Source organism: Tripterygium wilfordii, chromosome 17 (genome assembly GCF_013401445.1).
Source record: "Tripterygium wilfordii isolate XIE 37 chromosome 17, ASM1340144v1, whole genome shotgun sequence".
In the NCBI taxonomy this organism is placed as follows: Eukaryota; Viridiplantae; Streptophyta; class Magnoliopsida; order Celastrales; family Celastraceae; genus Tripterygium; species Tripterygium wilfordii.
Genome location: NC_052248.1, coordinates 5119284 through 5141992, shown reverse-complemented (window position 1 = coordinate 5141992; position 22709 = coordinate 5119284). Strand labels below are relative to the sequence as shown.

General features: G+C 38.2%; 1 protein-coding gene and 1 non-coding gene across 2 annotated transcripts; one reads left to right on the top strand and one right to left on the bottom strand.

The window, feature by feature from the left end:
* Window positions 1–109: 109 nt before the first annotated feature.
* Window positions 110–4715, top strand: LOC119981914 (protein SGT1 homolog B-like). The gene is made up of 10 exons (XM_038825052.1): window positions 110–415; window positions 919–988; window positions 1680–1804; window positions 2000–2129; window positions 2315–2411; window positions 2516–2581; window positions 3075–3213; window positions 3826–3911; window positions 4004–4108; window positions 4300–4715. Exons 1-10 carry the CDS (start codon window positions 256–258, stop codon window positions 4405–4407), a joined length of 1086 nt encoding a protein of 361 aa, XP_038680980.1. The 5' UTR covers window positions 110–255; the 3' UTR covers window positions 4408–4715.
* A 5065-nt stretch (window positions 4716–9780) lies between these two features.
* LOC119983228 lies at window positions 9781–9887 on the bottom strand. The gene has a single exon (XR_005464576.1). It is a non-coding gene; the product is annotated as a small nucleolar RNA R71 (small nucleolar RNA).
* Window positions 9888–22709: the final 12822 nt, after the last annotated feature.

The window sequence follows — 22709 nt, the reverse complement described above, 5'->3', positions numbered from 1 at the left end:
TCGGAAAACTCGGAATTGCCTCTCAAAATTAGAATTTTTTTTTTTAAAATTCTCGAAACTAAATAGTTTATTCAACTTCAGCATAATGGAATTCGGATTTGGCATTGGTCGGTATACCTCTATGTGTTGTATAAAACCCGAAACAAGTCAAGTCAACTGTATTAGCTCGGGTTTCTCACAATTATTTTTATCTCCTTTTTGAGTTCCTTCTTTGTAATTTCTAGAGACTTCTCTCCCTTGGTTGCGTCTTCTCCGATGGCGTCTGATCTTGAGAAGAAAGCGAAGGAGGCCTTCATCGACGACCACTTCGAGCTTGCCGTCGAAATCTACTCACAGGCCATCGATATCAACCCTAATAGCGCCGAGCTCTTCGCCGACCGTGCTCAGGCCAATATCAAACTCAACAATTTTACTGGTTTGCGTCTTTCTCCGTTTATTTATCTTATTCTTTTTCGTGCTTAGCTTAGCGTTACTTCTTGGTTTCTCTTTTGTTGTTTGTTTTTGGAGAATTTTGAGTAAGGTAATTACAAAGGAAAACATAATTTTTTTTTTTGAGGATTCGCATGAATGCCTGTTAGAGAAAAATCTAGTCTAAAAGCAAAAAAATAAAAAATAAAGAAATCACGTCTTTTACTGATTTTATTATCATATAATGACGATTATATGAATTTTTTTTGTTGTGAAAAATACTGTGACTGTGATCATTAGTACATCAGTAATTTGGGCTAGTTTGGTGTTCTGGACATTATTTGGGCGTTTTTTGGATATCTAATTATTTGATATATTATGACTTCAATTGGACTCTTTTATTGTGTTTTCTTCGTTTGGTTTTTGTTTTTGCGAGATATTTCATTGTAATTTGTTCTTCTGATTATATAGAAATTGAGGCTGATGATCTTTCTTTTTTCTGATATGTAGAGGCTGTTGCTGATGCTAACAGAGCTATAGAATTGGACCCTTCCATGGCCAAAGCTTACTTGAGGAAAGGGTGAGTATAAGGCACTGCATATTCTTTTGTTCTGATTCATATAAGAAGATGTGGATGTCTATTTTTTGTTTTAAATCAACTTCACATGGATACAACAGCAGCATTCGAACTAATGGTTCATCATATCTATCAATTCTGATTGAAATTGTTAATACTATGTTGTTGTGTTACCCAATCTGCAGAACATCTTATAATGCTTTTCCGGTGGACGTTACCTCTCCTTTAATAGAAGGAAGAGTTATGCACAACCATGGCTAGCGCTAGAAAACATGGTTGTGTTATTCCTTTTGTTACAAAACAAATTTTAAGAACTTTGTTTCTGCAATAGGATGCTATATTTTCTAAATACTTTTACATTCCTTGTAAATACCCAGACGGAGAAAATTTTGGTGCACTCTACGTGTGGAGTAATGGGAACTCTGCTTTTCCAGTTCCTGAATCTTTTTTCTTCAAGTCACTCTACATATCCTCTGTACAGGAGGATTTACTTGTATTAGAAAAGGATTTGTGTGGTAAATGTTCTTTTAAGGCCGTGTCTTTTCTGTGGATTATTTGTTGCAGTGCTATGCATAGCTCTTTTCTTTTGAATTGTGTAACTTTATCAGAAAGCTATTTCTTTTCCAGTTTCTCAAAACACGACTTGATCTTTATTGTGTTTGGTTTGCTGCATATTTTCCCCTTATGGTTGCAGCAATGCATGCATGAAGCTTGAGGAGTATCAGACCGCTAAAGCTGCATTGGAAGCAGGTGCTACTTTGTCTCCTGAAGATTCAAGATTCACTAATCTGATCAAAGAGTGTGATAAACGAATTGCTGGTATGTATGCAAATTTTGTATGTTTGCCTCCACTGTCTTAATAAGGTTGTTATTTAATAATTTAAACCTTTTTAGTAGTGAGGTGATTTATTTAGTTATTTATCTCCATTAGGGCAGAACTCTGTGTTGTTTATGAATTTTATAAGAAATTTCATCTAGAGTATCATTAATATTGGATTTGGCATATTTGTTCAGAGGAAATAGGTACTCTACCAAACCAGTTACTGGAGAAAGCCACGAAACATGTCGTATCTCCAAAAGATGTTCAGACAGCAGATGACTTTCCCAATCACTCGGTGGTAGCACCTGCTAAGCCAAAATACAGGTTAGTGGAACTTCTCCGTTTCCAGGTCTTTGCAATGTCTGAATTAGTAGTCTAATATGGAGGTTTTAGTTTTTGGCACTGTAGGTGATAGGTTCAAGCGTCATTCTTTGGCCTCTTAAGAATTTGTTATTGAATGTAGAGTATGCCCTTAGCATGTAACTAATCTGTCGGGAAAAAAAATGCAGGCATGAATTCTACCAGAAAGCAGAGGAAGTGGTTGTGACCATATTTGCAAAGAAAGTACCTGCCAATTGTGTTACTATTGACTATGGGGAGCAAATAGTATGATGCACACGAATCAAATGCCTTCTTTATTCATTTGTAAATCTTATTTACTTCAATTTTCATATGAATTATTAATTAATTTCTATGTTGTTGTACTGCAGTTAAGTGTTAGCATTGAGATCCCTGGTGAAGATGCTTACCATTTTCAACCCCGTTTATTTGGAAAGGTGTTGCATGAGATTCTTCTTTTCGAATAACTCTATTTTGAAAATATTACAAATTGAATTGCTAGTTAGGCATTGCGAAAAGTAGGATTTATGCATGTTTAGATTTGAAGGGTCAACCCGGCTTCACTGTACCACAATTAGGTCACAGGTTTAAACCACAGAAGCAGCCTCTCTTCAATGGAGACTGAGGCTGCATATGTACTCTTTACCCCGGCTCCGCTGCTGAAGTTTTTTGCATGGGCGTTGTTTAACATTTAAGTTTTAGAACTTTCACAGAAAACAAAAATAAAAATTAATAAGGTGAGTTTTGAGTAAAAGTGTGAATGTCCTTTTGCTTAAGCTTGTGTAGTTCCTTTTGTCAAAGTATTTGGTAGTACGGCTTTTGATCATGATGATTAGTTATATTTATTCTTTAGAACACATGCATATGTTATTCCTTACAGTTTTTCTAAATGTCTGTTTTTAATATTGGTGTTTCCTTGTTTGCAAACAGATAATTCCTGACAAGTGCAAGTTTGAAGTATTGTCTACCAAAATTGAAATCCGCCTTGCAAAAGCTGAGCCCATACACTGGTCATCACTTGAATTCACCAAGGAAAGCACAGTTGCGCGAAAAGTAAATGTATCATCAGGTGGGTTGATGTGCTTCTTATTTGTGTGGTTTACTATATTTGTGTGGTTTACTAACATTGGGGTTCTACTCCTGCTATCTATCTATATCTTTCATATACTCCATCTCTCTATATAATCATTAAAAAGTAATTGATAGTTGAGACTTGAAATGAGTTGCTTAGAAAAAGTAATTGATTCATTGGAGCCACTCAAAAAAGGTCATTTAGTCAAATGCACCTTTAAAAGGCTCGGTTGTTTGTTGAATTGTTTGTCTCAGAGATTGGCGAGCTGAGTACTTTACCATTGTTTAGCTTGAATGTGGGATGCACTTTCAGTAGTTAAAGTGCACGTTTTGTGTTCTGAAACTTCTGGTCTATATGTGCTGTCCAAGATTTGTGTATTTGATAGCATGATATGCTTTTAGCCTTTTATTTTAAGCAACAAAAATTATTCTGGGGATCTGTCATCTGTGTCATTTTGGGATCGGGAATATACAATTCACTCGAAACTAGTTGTATGTTGTGGGCCTGCACGAACAATTGGTAGCTGACGTCACTACTTATTGAATAATCTGGTTTGTTTGCTCCTTTGTTTCTTTTTTTGATATTCTTGATTCTGGTGACATTTGACAGTTGATGTATCTCAAAGGCCTACATACCCATCCTCAAAGCCAAAGCAAACAGATTGGGATAAACTTGAGGCTGAAGTGAAGAAGGAGGTGCATATCATCTCTTATCGTTATTACTGTATGTACCTACATATCTTGGGCTTTTAATTGTTGATTTACATAATTGTCATTTTGAGTTTCAGGAAAAGGAAGAAAAACTAGATGGTGATGCTGCCTTGAACAAATTTTTCCGTGACATATATCAAGATGCTGACGAGGACACTAGAAAAGCAATGAGAAAATCTTTTGTAAGACTTCTATCTTCATCTGGATGTTAAATGCCCATACGTTCTGCCACAATCCAGATGTAATTAATTAGGTTTCTAGATGATACTTGATCTCAATATCGAATGGATGACAAGTGCACAAATTGGGTAGAATGTAGGATCATATATTATCTCTACATGCTAAATCTTTTTGCTTGTGTTATGTATTGCAGGTGGAGTCCAATGGGACGGTGCTGTCAACTAATTGGAAAGAAGTTGGGGCGAAGAAGGTAGAGGGAAGCCCTCCTGATGGAATGGAGATGCGGAAATGGGAGTACTAAGCTCGCTAATCAATCTGTGGATGTATTTCTTCCTAATGAGATTTTGCTTCATGGACATTTTGTAATTTATCTTCTGGCTTGTGGTGTCGTTTCATGTTGGGTATATCCTCGAGTACTGAAATCGCGGGTTAATGTTAATGTTAGTTAGCAAGTACATTTTCAGTCTTTATTTTGTTGCGATGATGTGTATACTTCGGCAGGTTTGGAACAACTCCCTTCATGTGACTTCTATTTAACCTTTTTTTTCTTGGATTTGAATGTAATGTCATTATTGAATTTAATGTTTTGCTATTTGTTTCAAGTGATAATGCGAGTATGCTGAGTGTTGTTTTTCTGGGGTTGAAAATGATTGCTCTCGAGAAAAAGAAGGCACTTGAAGTAAACTAGATTTACACACCCATCATCACAGATCATGTCTTTTGGTTATACTTTTATTTTTTTTAATCAATTTATTATTTATGTTTTAAATGTATGCTGTAAGTGGAAGATAAAAATCTAACTGAGTGAGATTCAATTTCTCTAGATTTCAAAGTAAAATCTTTTATTTTGAGGTCAATCCAAATAGGGATGCTAATTATCACACATCCTGATTTTTCACTTTTTATGTTGTTAGTAAAAGGAAAATAAGATCCAATTAAAAAGATAAAAATTGTCACTCTCCTATTGTAAATGCCATAATGCACATATAGACAACTGGTGTAAAATGTTGAAAAGGTATAGTTTTTAAAACCGTAGCGTTATTAAGTTGTCCAGGTTTAAGAGTAGTGGTCAAAAATTTTCAGACCCATTTTTTGTAGGTATGACTCTTAAGCCTATCTGACTCTTTGACTAATATGGTCCAAGGCCCATGCTTTATGTATCAAGTGCATTATGATCATCTCAAGTTATTCAAGAGTCTGGGTCTTTTGACCTTTTCAAAAAAAAAAAAAAACAATATTATTCAAGAGTGGACCCATGGACCGCCACATGTATGACAATTGTGCCCTATACTTTTACTGTTTGCATCACGTGCATGACTCGACACCTGTCTGCATCATTCTCATATCAAGCAACTTGTCGCCCAAACTTGTCTTTTCAACTCGCCTTAATCATTCGCCTTAGCCACAATTATTAGAGTCAACCTTAGTGTTTGACCAATCATTGACTTTTCTTCGGTATTAAACCTTGGTTTGTTACCAATCTTATCAGTTCACATTTCTAACACACGCCACTCTCAAAATATTCATTACACACCATCCTTGAGATCTGACTTCACGTGGCGTGACGTTCATTATCTATATAAACTCTCTCTTCTCCCAAAAGAATGTGGTCGATTTAAATACACTCAAATACTACACTCTCTTCAGCCTATTGAATTCTTCTCCATTCTTTCTTTCTAAACACTCTCCGCTATACCTCCTTCCATAGTCACACTTACACACATTTGCATCCATTATAGCTTTCTTTTTGGCTTCCGCCTTTACTGACTTGACCGTCGGAGTTGTTTTGGCTGGCACCCAACCGACGCTAAGGTTTTATCGATTGTCTTTTGCCTACATGTCTTGCAAATTGCTGATGGCCTACCTCACCATTTTCATCATTGTAGTTTGAGCACCTACAAAGAGTCGAGGTTTTCAATGTTGAACTGGTTGGATGAAGATTCAATGTTGATTTGTTGTGAGCTATAAATAAATACGGTCAAACAGTATCAAATAAACCCTAAACCCTATCAACCAGTCAAACAGAAAAAGGAGGAAGTTTGCTCCGGAAAGCAATTGACTCGTGAACAAAGAAGTTCAGAGGTTACTCGCCGACAGGTTAGTCCGAGAAGTTCATTACCTAAACTGACTGACCAACGTTCTTGTAGTAAAGAAGAAAAATGACAAGCGGCATATCTACATAGATAACAAAGCTTGCCCCAAAGATTCTTTCCCTCCCCTGCACATCGACTTGATGGTCGACGCCACTGCGGGACACGAACTACTCAGCTTGATGGATGTCTTCTTCGATTACAACCAGATCCTCATGCATCCAGATGATCAGGAGAAGATGACCTTTATATCCGAGAGAGATATTTTTGGTTATAAATTAATGTCTTTCGGTTTAAAAAATGCAAGAGCTACCTATCAATGATTAGTCAACAAAATGTTCTCCGACTTATTAGGGGACACGATGGAAGTCTACATCAACTATATGCTCATAGATCTCTTATCGTCGAGCAACATTTGAAACACCTACAACAAGCGTTTGACTTAATAATCAAATACAACATGAAGTTGAACCCCACCAAATGTCTTTTGGAGTAGCCTCAAAGAAATTCTTGGGTTATATGTGACACAACATGGGATAAAAGCCGATCCAGACTAAAAGGATCCATTCTCGATAGCCCTTCGCCAACTTGCATAAAGGACGTCCAGCGACTAACGGAATGAGTGGCAGCTCTCAGTCAGTTTATCTCGCTATCATCTAACAAATGCGCACTATTCTTCAACACAATAAGGAAGACGAAAAACTTCAACTGGACTCTTGAGTGTGAAGCTACTTTATAACAACTAAAGAGCTATTTGACTTCACCCCCACTTCTTTCCAAACCCAAAGAAGGAGCGGTAATGTTTATCTACTTGGCGACCTCCAAAACTGCCATAAGCGTAGTTTTGGTAAGAGAAAAGAAAAGAAAACAACATTCAATATATTATGTTAGCAAAAGCCTACTCGATGCTGAAACATGCTACAGTCAGTTGGAAAAGTTTACCCTAGCCTTGGTAACTACTGCTCAAAAGTTACGACCCACTTTCAGGGTCATTCTATTTGGTCGTGACTACTTTCCCAATGTGAAGTATACTAAACAAGCTTGAACTCTCTAGTCACCTGACCAAATAGGATATTGAAGTGAACAAATATGACATCTCGTATCGATGACATACTGCTATCAAGTCGCAAGTGTTTGCATATTTCACTCGTGTAGCACTCGAGGGAGCCGAGGAAAGAGTTGCTGTGTATGACCAATCAGGTACTAGCATCTCGGACTCTCTTGATGGACAGTTACAGTGACTACAAAGATAGTGGCCTCAGAGTGGTATTAATCTCTCTGGAAGGAAGCATCCTCCAATAGTCCATCAGATGAGGCTTCCAGGCGACAAAAAATGAAGCCAAATAAAACTCTCATCACCGACATGACTGATAGGTATGATAATATCTATTGTTTTTGGTAGAAATCTCCCCCTCTTAAGCTTCCTTTTGATAAATAATGAGTGTATTTATGCGTTGATTTGTATTTTGATAGGTTGATTGTGGTTTGGATGAAAAGCGACGGAAAAAGGGCTGAATTGAAGAAAATATCCACCGACCTTCATGTGTTCAAATACTTATAACTTTTTGTCACGTTATCGGAATCGAGCGAAATAAAAGGCATTGGAAACTAGACATCTCAAGCTTTCCGTAGACGCTAAAATCGTGCAAATCGGACATCGTATGGAGATTTTGGAATCATTCCACGCCTATGCGCAATATTTGTGCACGCCCAGAATCACTCCTGCACGCCCAGTCCAGAGAGATGGACTTGAAATTGAAGTGGTGCACACCTAGGATAGCGCCTAGGCGTGCGCCTAGGCATGGTGCGCCTAGGCATGAATTCAACGCGCCTAGCCGCACAAAGCAATTTTCTAGGATGTTTTAATTCGCGAATTGCCCGAGCCGCAGGGAACTTTTGGACCGAAAACTGATTTTCTGGAGAGCGAAACCAGAGGGGGAAGGCTACTCTTGGAGCTAGGAGGAGAGATTCTTCAGCTCAACTTGGATTTACTCAACTAATTGGGTTTATTCATGATTTTCTCATCTCTCCTCTTGTGTTTTTCTCTCATTATGTGTAACTAAACCTCTTTTGCCAAGGCTAGGTTGAAGCCTTGGGTTTGATGACTTTGTTGATGACTTGATTTACATATATATGAGTTGATTTGGGTATAAATCTTGTGTTTCTATGTTTGATTGCAATTTCTTCATGCTTGTGGTGTTTGGCCAACACTTTAGGTTTTTGGATGAAATTGTTTGGAGAATTTGCTTAGACAATAATATGTCAAGTAGATTATGCTTCTTGAAACACTTGATTATGAATGTGTCTCCCTTTAATTAGGTGACAATTTGTATGAATTCTAATCTCCATAGAACTCCATGAATTCCTATGCATGTTTAGACCAATAAGATGGCTAGAATGTATTTAGGAATATCTGACCTAGACCAATAAGATGGCTAGTAATCGATTTTAGGGAGATTTGGCTTAAGTGCGCTAAAACCGACTTAGGTACGGATTCGTTATGCCCGAATTAGCAAATATATGTGTGAATTTGTGTCATTGCAAGTCATTTCCCAAGGGGGATTCCAAAGCCTTGGTGTTCATCTCATTCATCTCATTTGCATTAGTTGCATCCTTATTCTAAGAAAATACAAAAAACACTTTGCTATTTGCTTGTCTTAGTTTAATTACCCAACCAAACAATCTTGAGTTGAACTTTACTTTTGTTTGCATTGTCCATACGTACATACAAATATACATTTGGATTAGATATAACACCGCCCCTGTGGATTCGACCCTTGCTTATCATTGTGCTGTAGTCGCCGACTAGTACACTTGCTAGTAAGGTTAATTTAGACCCAACAAGTTTATGGCGCCGTTGCCGGGGACGGTTGCTTATATTTGATCCATTCTTGTTTATATACATAGATACTTACATACTTAGTTTAGTTCTTACTTACTAGACAATTAGTGATCCTTATACTATTCCTTCTTGTTTGTAGTTCATGCAAGGAAGGCGTTCTCAAGATACAAAAATTCTTCCTGTTGATCTAGACTTGGAACGTGCACGAAGGAACAAGAGAGACAAGGACCCCCTTGAGAAGCAATCTTCCACTCGGTCTATCTCTCCTACATCCAGCTCTAGTTCATCTAGTGACAATACTTTGGGAGAACATTCTGAACAGGCGAGCATGGCTGAAAATCGTGAGGAAGTTGGCAATAATGCCAACAATGCAAATGCTCCTGTCACCATCATGGATTACTCTATGCCACAATTCTCTACTAGACAATCGTGCATCGTCTTTCCTACCATTCCGCCAAACCTCTCTTATGAGCTTAAATGCCACGTGATTAACATGCTTCCATCTTTTTCAGGAGCGGAAAATCAAGATGCTAGCGATCACATTGATGATTTTCTGGAGATTTGTGGCACTCAAAAAATCCAGGGCATATCTGAAGAGTTCATACGGTTGAAGCTATTTCCTTTTTCTCTTAAGGAAAGTGCTAAGATCTGGTTCAAGACTTTGCCACCAAATTCTATCACTTCTTGGGATCAACTCTCTGCTAAGTTTATTCAGAAGTTCGATACTCAGTCAAGGACACAGAGGCTTAGAGATCAGATTTTCCATTTCAGGCAGAACAAGGGAGAACCACTCTTTCAGGCTTGGGAACGATATAAAACTCTATTGATTGGTTGCCCACATCATTAATTCTTGCCATGGCAGATTATATCATACTTTTACCAATATCTGGCTGATGAATGCCGCCATAGGTTAGATGCTGCTGCTGGAGGAAATATTATGGCTAAGGAACCGACTGAGGCCAATGAAATTATTGAGACTGTGGTGGCAAATTCCTCACAATGGGATAATCGTGATCTTGATGCTCCTAGACATATGGTTTATGAGGCTAGTGCTTCAAATTCAGAGATGGCATCTGTGGCTAGGAAATTGGATGCAGTAGTGACTTTACTGAGCAGAAATTTGGAGCCTTGTGGCATTTGTGGAGGAACCGATCATCCTACTCGTGTATGTTCTAGAAGTGGAACATTTCCTGAAGCTGAGGCTAATGCAGTTCAATCTTTTCATAGGCAGCAGAATGATCCATTCTCTCACACATATAACCCAGGATGGAAGAATCACCCCAATTTCTCCTATGCTTCACCCCACAATTTCAACCAAAGGCCTAGACCTTGGCAAACTCCATCACATGCACTTTCTTCTCAAGATGGAAAGAAGTCTGCTATGGAGGACCTTATCACCCAACTTGCTCAATCACAAGTCACAATGCAGCATTCCCAAGCGGAGATGAGCAATTCAATGACTCAGTTGCAACAAACTGTTTCTAGTAATACTCAGTCCATCGCAAAGCTTGAAATGCAAGTAGGACAACTTGCTCATGCCTTGAGTGAAAGACAGCCGGGAAAGCTTCCAAGTCAACCTGAGGTAAATCCTAAGCAGCATGAAGATGTTAATGCTATTACTGTTTTGCGAAGTGGGAAAAAGGTGGATAACAAGATTGAATATCAAGGGCTTGAAGGTGAGAGTCATGATGAGCCTATAGTGGTGGAATCGAGTGCTCCCACCATACCTCATGTTGAGAAGGAAACGCCGGAAGTAGAAGAGGTTGTTCCAAGAGTGCCTTTTCCATCTCGTCTTGCACCGGCTAAGAAAAGCAAGTATAATCGGGATATTTTTGAAGTTTTGAAGAAAGTGGAGATTAATATTCCACTCATGGAGGCAATTAAGTCTATTCCCGCATATGCAAAATTTTTGAAGGAGTTGTGCACTAACAAAAGGAAGATAGGTGATCATGAAGAAGTATTTCTCTCCGAAGAAACGAGTGCTATTTTACAAAAGAAGCTCCCGCCCAAATTAAAAGATCCGGGTAGCTTTACCATTCCTTGTATTATTGGAGAGAAAGAAATTGAAAAGGTCTTGATGGATCTTGGTGCAAGTGTAAATATCATGCCTTATTCTGTCTACACTACTTTGAAGATAGGTGAGTTGAAACCAACTTCAGTCACTCTCCAACTAGCTGATCGCTCTTTAGTGCATCCTTTTGGGTTAGTTGAAGATGTTTTGGTAAAGGTGGGTGAGTTTGTTATTCCGGTGGATTTTCTGGTGCTTGATATGGAGGGTGAACCTAATCCGAGAAGAGATGTACCACTCATTCTAGGCCGCGGTTTTATGGCTACCACAAAGACCATTATAGATGTGGAAAAGGGCATGCTCACAATGACAGTCTTTGACAAGACCATTGAGTTCAAAATCTTTAAGGCTATGAAGAGTCCGGATGTCATTAGAGAATGCCTTCATGTTGATATGGTAGGCCATGAGAGAGTGAATTTATTGACAAAAACGGCTTCAAGTGATGAGGTTGTGGAATATGTGGTTGGTGATAGCAATGAAGGCAAAAAGACCCCATCATCGCCAATATCCAACGAGCTCGTGGCTACTTCCCTTGTTACTAGCAAACTATCTCCAACCTTGAAAGGCGTGCGGACAAGAGCAAGGAAGTTGAAAAAGGCACGATCCAAAACAATGTTGAGAGGTAAAGTGAGTGCTCCTTTTGAGACATTGAAATTGTCTATCCATGGTACTTTCATGATAGCGAATTCTAAGATAGAAAAAGGGTGGAAATTTGTGGCTCGCCAACTTGAATTCTGTGGGTCAAATGTTTCGGGGATTCTGAATGGAAAGTATCCTGTGCACCATCCTCCTTGATTTGTTTCCCAAGAATTGTTGTGAAGGTGTTGAGGCTTGTGGTGATTTCTCCAAATCAGGTTGTCTCTCTCCTTATCTAAAACAAGTGTTGTGTTTAGGCTTTCTCCCTCCCTTTATTTATTTGCATTGATGACCATGCATGTTCTTAAAGTTTGGGGTGAGAGTTTGCTTAAATTGTTAAGTGTTGATGCATATATGGTTGATTTTGTAGGTACAACTACGTCTGGCTGAAGACATTAAACTTAGCGCTACTTGGGAGGCAACCCAATGAAGTATATCCTTTTGTGTATCCTTTTGTTCTTCATTATTCCATTTTTATTGACAAAATCTTGTGTGGATGTTAGTTTGAATGTGTTGGAATCTGGCTGCAGGAAAGTTTAAATTTCTGGGCATTATGTTTACAGCCAGACCACGCCTAGGCGCGTATTGTGCACGCCTAGGCGCACATTATACACGCCTAGGCGTGTGTGTGTGTTTAAAAAAAAAAAAGGGTTCATATGCAAGAAAGGGTTCATGAAGTCATTGAAGAATTGTGGCTAGGCCAGTACACCAGTCCACGCGATGCATGACTCCAACCCCCAGGTTGTATTGTTTCAGCTTGTCCTCTTTTTAGTGCATTATTACATTGTTATGTTTTGCATTGAGGACAATGCATTCTTTAAAGTATGGGGTGGTGGACTGCATATGGATTATCTTGTGTGAAATTTCTCATGATTTTTGTAGTAGCTGAATTTTTTTTTTTAAAAAAAAAAAAAATTTGAAAAAATTGAAAATTTTCAGTGCTTGAATCTTGCATATTTATGGGAGTTTTCTGTTGAATTGAGAGCTATACTGAAATGCAACTGATCTTGGTTTGTGGAACCCATCTTATCCTTCTATATGCTTGACGTCTACTCTATTGGATAATCACTTGAATTCACTTGCACGAGAATGTGTGCCTGTGGGGTATGACTTGGGTGAATAGATGTTGAATGTGGACTTTCTCTAAGATGATCTAGAACACCATGTTAGTGATATTCTTGGCACTAGTTAATTACATGCATGTTAAAAAAAATAATAATAATAATAGAATGATGATGATTAAAAGCATGTTCCGCTCTTGTGATCTTGCTGAGTAACCGGGGCTCTTGTCTAACCAACTCGAGTTTCGTGTAAAAAGGTGAGGCAATCATGATGAACATACTAGGCTAGCTTAACTTCGAAGCCTTTTCAACTCGAGTGATTGATCCAAGGTGTGCTTTATCACATAATGCCCTAAACCAACTGGTTGGGAGTCATTGGTTGAGAACTCATTACATGGGTTGACTAGAAAGCTTAAAGGAGTGAGCATTGCACAGTCCTAGTAAGATGAAAATAAAAAAAAACATATAAAAAAGAAGAAGAAGAAGAAGAGAAGTATGTATATAAATAAAAGTGCCTTGGTATTACTACTTGACTGTTCTTGGAATTCTTGGAATGTGACTATGTTTGGCGCCTATGAACTCGTGGAAGCCAAATATTTATACATTTCTTCTTTGCACGCACTTAATGTAGATGAAGGAATAGAGTAGAAGGATAATCTTCACTGAGTATATGGTTTGGATGAAGTGTGGGGTCTCCACATCTTTTTGATTGGATGGCATTGATGTATGTTGTTTCGATTCTAGAGATTTCCCTCCCATATGTTTGATTTGAGTTATCTTGAAACGTTTGTGGGTGTCGTTCTTGTAAGCCCTCAGGAGACAAAACTCCTCCACTAGGGACACCTAGGGGTTTAAAGGCTTGTTGCATACGCTAAATGCAATCGCGATTCCTGCATTAGTGAGTTAGGATGTTAGTTGGTAGATGTACTTAGTTTAGTTTTACTTGAGGACAAGTAAGGTTTAAGTGTGGGGTATTTGATAGGTATGATAATATCTATTGTTTTTGGTAGAAATCTCCCCCTCTTAAGCTTCCTTTTGATAAATAATGAGTGTATTTATGCGTTGATTTGTATTTTGATTGGTTGATTGCGGTTTGGATGAAAAGCGACGGAAAAAGGGCTGAATTGAAGAAAATATCCACCGACCTTCGTGTGTTCAAATACTTATAACTTTTTGTCACGTTATCGGAATCGGGCGAAATAAAAGGCATTGAAAACTAGACATCTCAAGCTTTCCGTAGACACTAAAATTGTGCAAATCGGATGTCGTATGAAGATTTTGGAATCATTCCACGCCTGGGCGCAATATTTGTGCACGCCCAGAATCACTCCTGCACGCCCAGTCCAGAGAGATGGACTTGAAATTGAAGTGGTGCACGCCTAGGATTGCGCCTAGGCGTGCTCCTAGGCATGGTGCGCCTAGGCGTGCTCCTAGGCATGGTGCGCCTAGGCGTGAATTCAACGCGCCTAGGCGTACAAAGCAATTTTCTGGGATGTTTTAATTCGCGAATTGCCCGAGCCGCAGGGAACTTTTGGACCGAAAACTGATTTTCTGGAGAGCGAAACCAGAGGGGGAAGGCTACTCTTGGAGCTAGGAGGAGAGATTCTTCAGCTCAACTTGGATTTACTCAACTAATTGCGTTTATTCATGATTTTCTCATCTCTCCTCTTGTGTTTTTCTCTCATTATGTGTAACTAAACCTCTTTTGCCAAGGCTAGGTTGAAGCCTTGGGTTTGATGACTTTGTTTATGACTTGATTTACATATATATGAGTTGATTTTGGTATAAATATTGTGTTTCTATTGTTGGACCTATGGTCCTATATGTCTAATTTTGATGATATTAAATCAATTATAAATGATAATGAAACATTAAAGCAATATTTGATTTATATGAATTGAATTTAAATGACTATATATTTTTGAGATAGTGCTGGAAATTAAGTTTTGAAAACAAACATACATGGACTAAGTTAGAGCATCAATTTTCCAATTATCATATCTTAAACAACTTAGGTCCAAATGACTTGAAACTTGAACCACATGCACATGAAGGCTTAATAGATGTTCTAGGACTATAATCATGAGAAATTAAGTGCATCACATATATATTTGGTCATATGCTTAAATTCCGCCAAAACTAGGTTTTACCTAATTTTGTGCATATGTGTTCTTTGTGAACGTGGTGAACCAAATGAACTCCGATTTAAATGAAATTTCGTGTGCATCTTAGTTTCATCACTATGAACATATTTGATTTAGTAAAGTTCAAGAGAAAAGGTCATTTACACTGAGTTTGCAAAATGACTTTGAATTTACACTTAGAATTTATCGGTTTCACTATTAGTGATCTAATTGCTTGGTTGAGTGACCAAACGATTTCCGATTGTTATGAAATTTTACATGAACATTCTAATACATATAAAATGATTTATCATGCAGTAATATGAATTTTCTGGGTTGTTTTTTAATGTAATTAACCTATGCGCTCTATATGAAGCTCTTTGAGCTTACATGCAATTGGGGAGTTCTACCTCCTATTTCCTTGTAGGTTAATCATCATTGTGGTCTCATATGACTCAGAATTCAGTATGTTCAAGAGTGGTCGAAGTCCTGTTTCTAAGAATGAGCTTGGAGCTCTAGGAAACTATGAAAAATCCTATATTTGCCAACTTTCCACTAAGGCATTTAATCAAGTTGAATGAATCCAACATTGAGGCTATTGGTTGTGGTCTTCATGGAGATACAACTCTTTTCAAACATGTGGAACAAACCTTGTCCTCTCTATCATTAGTGATATATTCTTGTTTGACATTTTCACTCAAGACATGTGCTACCAAGAAAGTTAGGATTGGTGCAATCAAACAAGATTCTTGACATTTTCACTCAAGACATGTGCTACCAAGAAAGTTAGGATTGGTGCAATCAAACAAGATCCTTGACATTTTCACTCAAGACATGTGCTACCAAGAAAGTTAGGTTGGTGCAATCAAACAAGATCCTTGACTAAGAGATCACTTTTGAAGTCTTTGATTCAAAATGAAGGGACAAGATGGCATAGTACAATCTACATCCATGGTTGAGAATTAAAGAGAGTTTGAATGGTCAAGATTTGAAGACATACATTGATCAAAGGGTTGTGCTTGTGACAACACTTATGGAAGAAAGGTACAACTTGACTTCTCTCAAGCTTCCAACGTCTATATGCTCTATGGTGGAGATTTGTTTGCTCAAATCATCAATGACCAAGATTAGGAGCTGCAATGGATGGTAGAGATCAACTCTTGAAGTTTGATCCAATGGCTGCAAGCATAGGAGAGAATTGTCTTTAAAAGAGGATCTTCCCTTTCATACAACTTGGAGAAGCAAATTGAAAATTATCCTTGAGAGAAACCTCTTGCTATCAAGTTCATCAATCATCAAGCTTTCTTGCTATTTGCTACAACAATCTTCTCCAATACAAGCCTCTACAATCAAGGACTTCTCACTACTCTTGCTTTTGCAAAAGGGAAGTTCCTATATCCTTTAGGCTTTGTTTACTTACAATCTAAACCTCTCTTGTTCTTAAAATCCTATCTTTGAGAGTGTTGCTGTAATCTTGAGAGTTCCACACCAAATACCTTTGAGGTAACCTGTGAGAACCTTGGCTGAAAATCCCATTGAGAAATTCCCTTTGTTAGGGGAAATTGTAAACATTGAAGTTTGAGGGAGTTCTTAGAAACCCTTGGTGTAAGGAGTTTTGTGGGTCTCTTAAAACCACACCTTAGTGGAGTTGGGAAAATCCTAGGTTGGTGAATCTAGGTAGTAGACGTAGGAGAAGGGTCTCCGAACTACTATAAATCGCTGTGTTGATTTCTTTGTTTACTTGTTTATATTTACTACTTGTTTCAAACTGCAGGATTTTCAAAACCCTAATCTGTCCGAGATTAGCAGACTGCCTTAAACTTTGAATTTTGATCTGAAATTTATTAAGGTGTTGTGACATTGCATATAAAATTTCGTTGCATTTCGACATCATTTGATAGGTAAAATCTGAGTTGAAAAATCTGTGTGCAGTGTGTTGCTTGAAAATCTGTTTTGTGCAATTCTTGATTATTTGATATTTGGTCATTCACTATATTGTATCACATTTTGCATTGGATTGAATATTGATTAGGAAAATCATTAGAGTCCAAATTTGTGTGCTACTTGTTAATTGCCATTAATTTGTTTAAATTGAAAAAGGGATTCCAATTGGAATTTGGGGACACAATTCACCCCCCCTCTTGTGTTAAACTCGATCCGTCATCTATGTTTGATTGCAATTTCTTCATGCTTGTGGTGTTTGCCCAACACTTTAGGTTTTTGGATGAAATTGTTTGGAGAATTTGCTTAGACAATAATATGTCAAGTAGATTATGCTTCTTGAAACACTTGATTATGAATGTGTCTCCCTTTAATTAGGTGACAATTTGTATGAATTCTAATCTCCATAGAACTCCATGAATTCCTATGCATGTTTAGACCAATAAGATGGCTAGAATGTATTTAGGAATATCTGACCTAGACCAATAAGATGGCTAATAATCGATTTTAGGGAGATTTGGCTTAAGTGCGCTAAAACCGACTTAGGTACGGATTCGTTATGCCCGAATTAGCAAATATGTGTGTGAATTTGTGTCATTGCAAGTCATTTCCCAAGGGGGATTCCAAAACCTTGGTGTTCATCTCATTCATCTCATTTGCATTAGTTGCATCCTTATTCTAAGAAAATACCAAAAACACTTTGCTATTTGCTTGTCTTAGTTTAATTACCCAACCAAACAATCTTGAGTTGAACTTTACTTTTGTTTGCATTGTCCATACGTACATACAAATATACATTTGGATTAGATATAACACCGTCCCTGTGGATTCGACCCTTGCTTATCATTGTGCTGTAGTCGCCGACTAATACACTTGCTAGTAAGGTTAATTTAGACTACTCCAATTCTTATAGATATTGGAAACTCAGTTCTGAATAAACTAGAACTCTTCTAAGAGTTCTAGTAGGACTCTCAATCTCTCCACTATGAATAGGGGGTGTAGGGAGATAGAGAGATACACCGAAAAATCGACTACTCTTGGTCTTTTTCTCTTCTCTTACGAATATTCTAATCTTGGTGATACGGAAGCTTACTCTTGCGAATTATTGAGGTAGTTGTGCTATGGATATTTTGGATCCAGTCTAGTACCGTATCCGAGACCTGGGCGATCCTATTATACAAGAAGATTAATTCCACCGGTGGATCTCTTGTTATTCGACTTGCTCTATTTTTCTTACACTTTTTGATGTAGATCAACTGACCCTCTTAGTTAGGCGTGCTTCCGCCACAGCCTTTCAATACTCACAACTTAAAAATGTGTTTTACCCTCGTCAAGAAAACCCATGAGCTTATAAGATGTCCATTAGATGTTTATTTTAGGGTTGTGAACTTTTCTTTTAACACTTATCACCAATTAAACCTTATTTTTATTCTGATATGAATTTTAGATAGGATTTTTTAAAAGAAAATTTAAAATACTTGTCAGCCCGAAAAAAAAGTAATAATAAAAAATAAAAAAAACTTATAGAATTTTACATGTAAGTTCAGACCCCCTCTAACACGACGTCGTAACTTGTTTTTCTCTCCCAAAATCCCATAGATGATGAACGCATTTCGATTAACCAACCTTCCATCCTTTGTTTGGTTGCCCAGAAAGCTCAGGAAAAATTGTGGTGCGCTCTTTACTCCTTTATTTTGTGCTACGTATCGTAGAAACCCCTTCAAGTTATCATTCTCTATTCAATCTGTGTATTTTCTCAGCAGCCAAAGTGTACTCTTTTACAATATCAATCCTCCGATCACTCGATTTGGTTCCGTACTTTGAAAATCCTTTTCTTCATGATTTTGATAGTTTTCCAATTTTTGCATCTCAGGTTTCGTGATATTCATATTGAATTTGATTCGTGAAAATTCAAAAAAGAATACAGTTGTTTGGAGGATCATAGATCAGTTCATCGCCCCGGAGCAATGCTCGCATGATTTACATTTTCAACCGGGACGGTGTTTGCTTTCTACATAGGCAATGTAATCTTCCCTCTCCACTCTCTTCCTCCGCAGCAGGATCATAAACTCATGTTCGTTCTGCTCTTCTCTCTGAAGGTAAGAATGTTTTTATTTGTCTTATACTTGGCTTTTGGTGACCATGGTGTTAGATTGATACCCACCGTTTTGCTATTCACTCCTTCACGACATCGTTTTGGTCTTACTAAACGTTACTGTTTCTATTCTTTTATTACCGTTATTAGTTACATCATTTCATTATTTTATTAGTTCTTTGAATCAAGAAAGATTGAGGAAGAGAGAAATACAGAGATGGGAAGAAGAGATATCTTCGTATTCATGAAAACATACATTACAGCGTACAAGGCAAGAGGAGCCTTAAGTTGAAAGATGACCAACGGTTATCTTGATTCAAAGAATTAATAAAATAATGAAAAGATGTAACTAATAACGGTAATAAAAGAATAGAAACAGTAACGTTTAGTAAGACCAAAACGATGTCGTGAAGGAGTGAATAGCAAAACGGTGCATATCAATCTAACGAAGTAGATTCTTATATACATTGACATTATATTAACCGTTCTTGAAAGTAGATTGTTATATGCATAATTAAGAACACATTATTAATTTTGAAGTGAATATGCTTTTTTTTGATAAGCAAGTGAATATGTTTTTACTAAGTACTTTGTCAAGTGAAAGGTTAATGTCATGCATTTTGATAACTACGGTCTTTTGCTTTGAACAGTATTTAGTGATTAAGGGAAACATGAAAATGTTGGAGTGAGCCTTCTGTTGTAGTTGTTGCATTTCATTTGTTTTAATCAACCTTTTCTTTTTGTTGCAGTGCAAAGAAAGGAAACCTTGGAGTTCCTCAGTTTCCTGGCCAAGGTTGCCTACTTCACAGTTTTTGTACAAATACATACAAACTTAGTTTCATGGAAAGCCCTTATGGGATAAAGGTTAGCATACGTTGTCTTTCTTTCTACTGAAGCTTCATAAATGAGTACTTTACAAACAAAAATTAAAACAGGGAAAATAACTAGGTTTTTAATTCTAGATGCCCCAAAAATACATAAGTTTCCCCCTAATATATATTAATGAAAGAAAACGTGAACACCGGTACTACTAATGAACACTGGAACTACTAAATCACTACTGGTACTTTCTTGGTGTTGTGCGCTCAACTGCTGTTGGTGAGGAGCTGGTCAAATTATCTAGGTCATGCTCTGACTTTTGACCCTTATGCACATTTGTCAAGGGCCTGGCTGATCTGTATCTCGGCCCACGTCTTAACTCATCCATGGGGTTACGGGGTCTTCCATGTGGCCTAGGGTTTATCAGCCAGTTATCCGGTGGGCAGCTGGTTGGGTTCCACGTTATCAAGAAAAATCAATTTGTAACCTGATCTATGGGCTAGCTAGCATTATGAAGAAAGAAAAGGGTGTTGTTACCATTGACCTGTTAGCTCAAGCTTCAAATCCCTTTCCCAGAAATTCAAAAAAAAAAAGAAGAAAACATTGGGGAATTTTTTTCCAAAGGGTGCCACCAAACAATAATAGTTTGCAAGTATTATCTTCTGATAGATACAAGCACATTCTCACCCAATCAACAGAATAGATTCAGAGAATGTAAGACTATTGATAGTATTTCTTCAATAAACTGTCTGTTACAATAGTCTAATACAAAGCAGCCCAAGAAAGTAGCAACAAGAGAAATAACAAAGCAAGAAGGATAAAACCCTAGTTTCTTCAAGGGAACTAGGAACCTCCCAATCTCTGTCCAGAGAAATCCACAAAAGTCCAGAATAGCTCCTGCTTTGCCAGCCACCTCCCTAAAAACCACACACGCGACACTCAACAGAAAAAAGTAACAATCAATAAAAATAAGACAAGTGCCTCTATTCAGGTGTTGCCACGTGCAGTCTTTGTTGCATACTTCTTTAGAATCACAGCTCTATCATTACTCCCTCCCAAATGGGCAACCTTGTCCTCAAGGTTGAAAGACGGAAACTAGGATTCAATAGTAGCATAAGATTCCCATGTACTATCACAATCAGGAGTGTCCTGCCACTGGATGAGAACCTCACTCTAACCATTAATTAACCTGCGGACCTGTTTAATAGATGATGGAACCAAAGGTAATTCTAGCTCGACAGTCAGAGATGTGGGTAAAGGTTGGCTGATGACTCCTGGAGATAAAACACGCCGTAACTGAGAGACATGGAAAACAGGGTGTATAGCCGAGTGGGCAGGCAGGTCAAGGTGATAGGCCACCTCACCAATTTTCTTCAGAATAATGAAAGGGCCATAGAATCTTGGGCTAAGTTTGTGGTATGGATATTGTGCCAAGGAGCGAAATTTATAGGGTTGTAGCTTCAGAAATACTTGCTCACCAACCTGGAAAGATACATCGCGTCGCTTTCCATCCATATATTGCTTCATCCTATTTTGGGCTTTGGACAAATTGCTATGTAGTTGATCCAGCATTGCATCCCTATCACGAAATAACACATTTACTTCCTCCACCAGTGAGGGTTCATTAGTAGCCTTGAGGAGAGTGGGAGGTGGGCGACCATAAAGGGCCTAAAAGGGTGTCATACCCGCAGAACGGTGAAAGGTGGTATTGTACCAAAACTCAGCCCAAGGTACCCACTTAGTCCATTGCCATGGATGGCTACTTGCAAAACATCTCAAATATTCCTCCATACAACGATTAACTACCTCAGTTTGCCCATCAGTCTCCGGATGATATGCCGTGCTCATTTTAAGAGTAGTGCCAGATAGTTTGAGTAACTCAAACCAAAATTGGCTCACAAAAACACGATCTTTGTCAGATACAATAGTATGAGGGAAACCATGCAAATGCACCACTTCTTGTAAAAATAATGTGGCTACCTCTTTGGCTGAATACGGATGACCCAACAAAAAATGGGCATATTTGGTAAAGCGATCTACCACAACCAGAACGGTATCCAGGCCTTAAACTCGTGGCAGCCCTCCAACAAAATCCATAGACAAGTCCTCACTTAAAGCCTTTGGGATCGGTAGAGGCTGCAGTAATCCTTGTGGACAAAGGGTGGAGTATTTGTGCCGCTAGCACGTTTCACAGTAGGCCACAAACTATTTGACATCAGCATTCATCCCTGACTAGTAGAAAACATGTGATAACCTTTTTAAAGTGCGCAAGAAACCAGAATGACCCGCCATAGGAGTAGAGTGAAATTCCTTTAACAAGACTGGAATACGTGGGGACGATTTGAGAATCACAAACCTACCGTGAAACAATAAACAACCACCTTTCCATGAATAAGGAAATTTGCTGCTGGGATCTAAAGTGAGGCACTGTATAATCTCTCGCAACCTAGGATCATTGAGTACTTCTTCTTGCAGATCGTTTAAGGCAGGGCATGAAGTAATTGAAAGGGCTACCAACTGAGTGGGATAATTCAATGAAGAAGAAGAACCAGAACCTCCGCTGGATCGACTTGAATGGACCTCATCCCGACGAGATAAAGCATCTGCCACCTTGTTCCCAGCGCCCGTGCGATATTGTATGTCAAAAGCAAATCCAATCAATTTAGTAATTCATTTTTACTGACACTCATGCACCAATCGCTGATCCAACAAAAATTTAAGACTCCTTTGATCAGTGCATACAGTGAAACGACGCCCTAGGAGGTAGTGGCACCATATAAGAGTCGCAAACACAATCGCCATGAGCTCGCGTTCGTCAACTGATTTAGCTTGAGCTCGAGGTGAAAGAACTTGACTGAAGAATGCTATAGGATGTCCTTTCTGCATAAGGACCGCCCCTACACCTGTTCCAGAGGCATCTATTTCGAT

What these genes read in the sequence shown, in the direction of transcription:
- LOC119981914 (XM_038825052.1), top strand. Translation starts at nt 256, where the DNA reads ATGGCGTCTGATCTTGAGAAGAAAGCGAAGGAGGCCTTCATCGACGAC. An exon ending in CCTGCTAAGCCAAAATACAG is followed by an intron (nt 2,130 to 2,314) that starts GTTAGTGGAACT and finishes AAAAAAATGCAG; the next exon opens with GCATGAATTCTACCAGAAAG. An exon ending in AAGCAATGAGAAAATCTTTT is followed by an intron (nt 4,109 to 4,299) that starts GTAAGACTTCTA and finishes TATGTATTGCAG; the next exon opens with GTGGAGTCCAATGGGACGGT.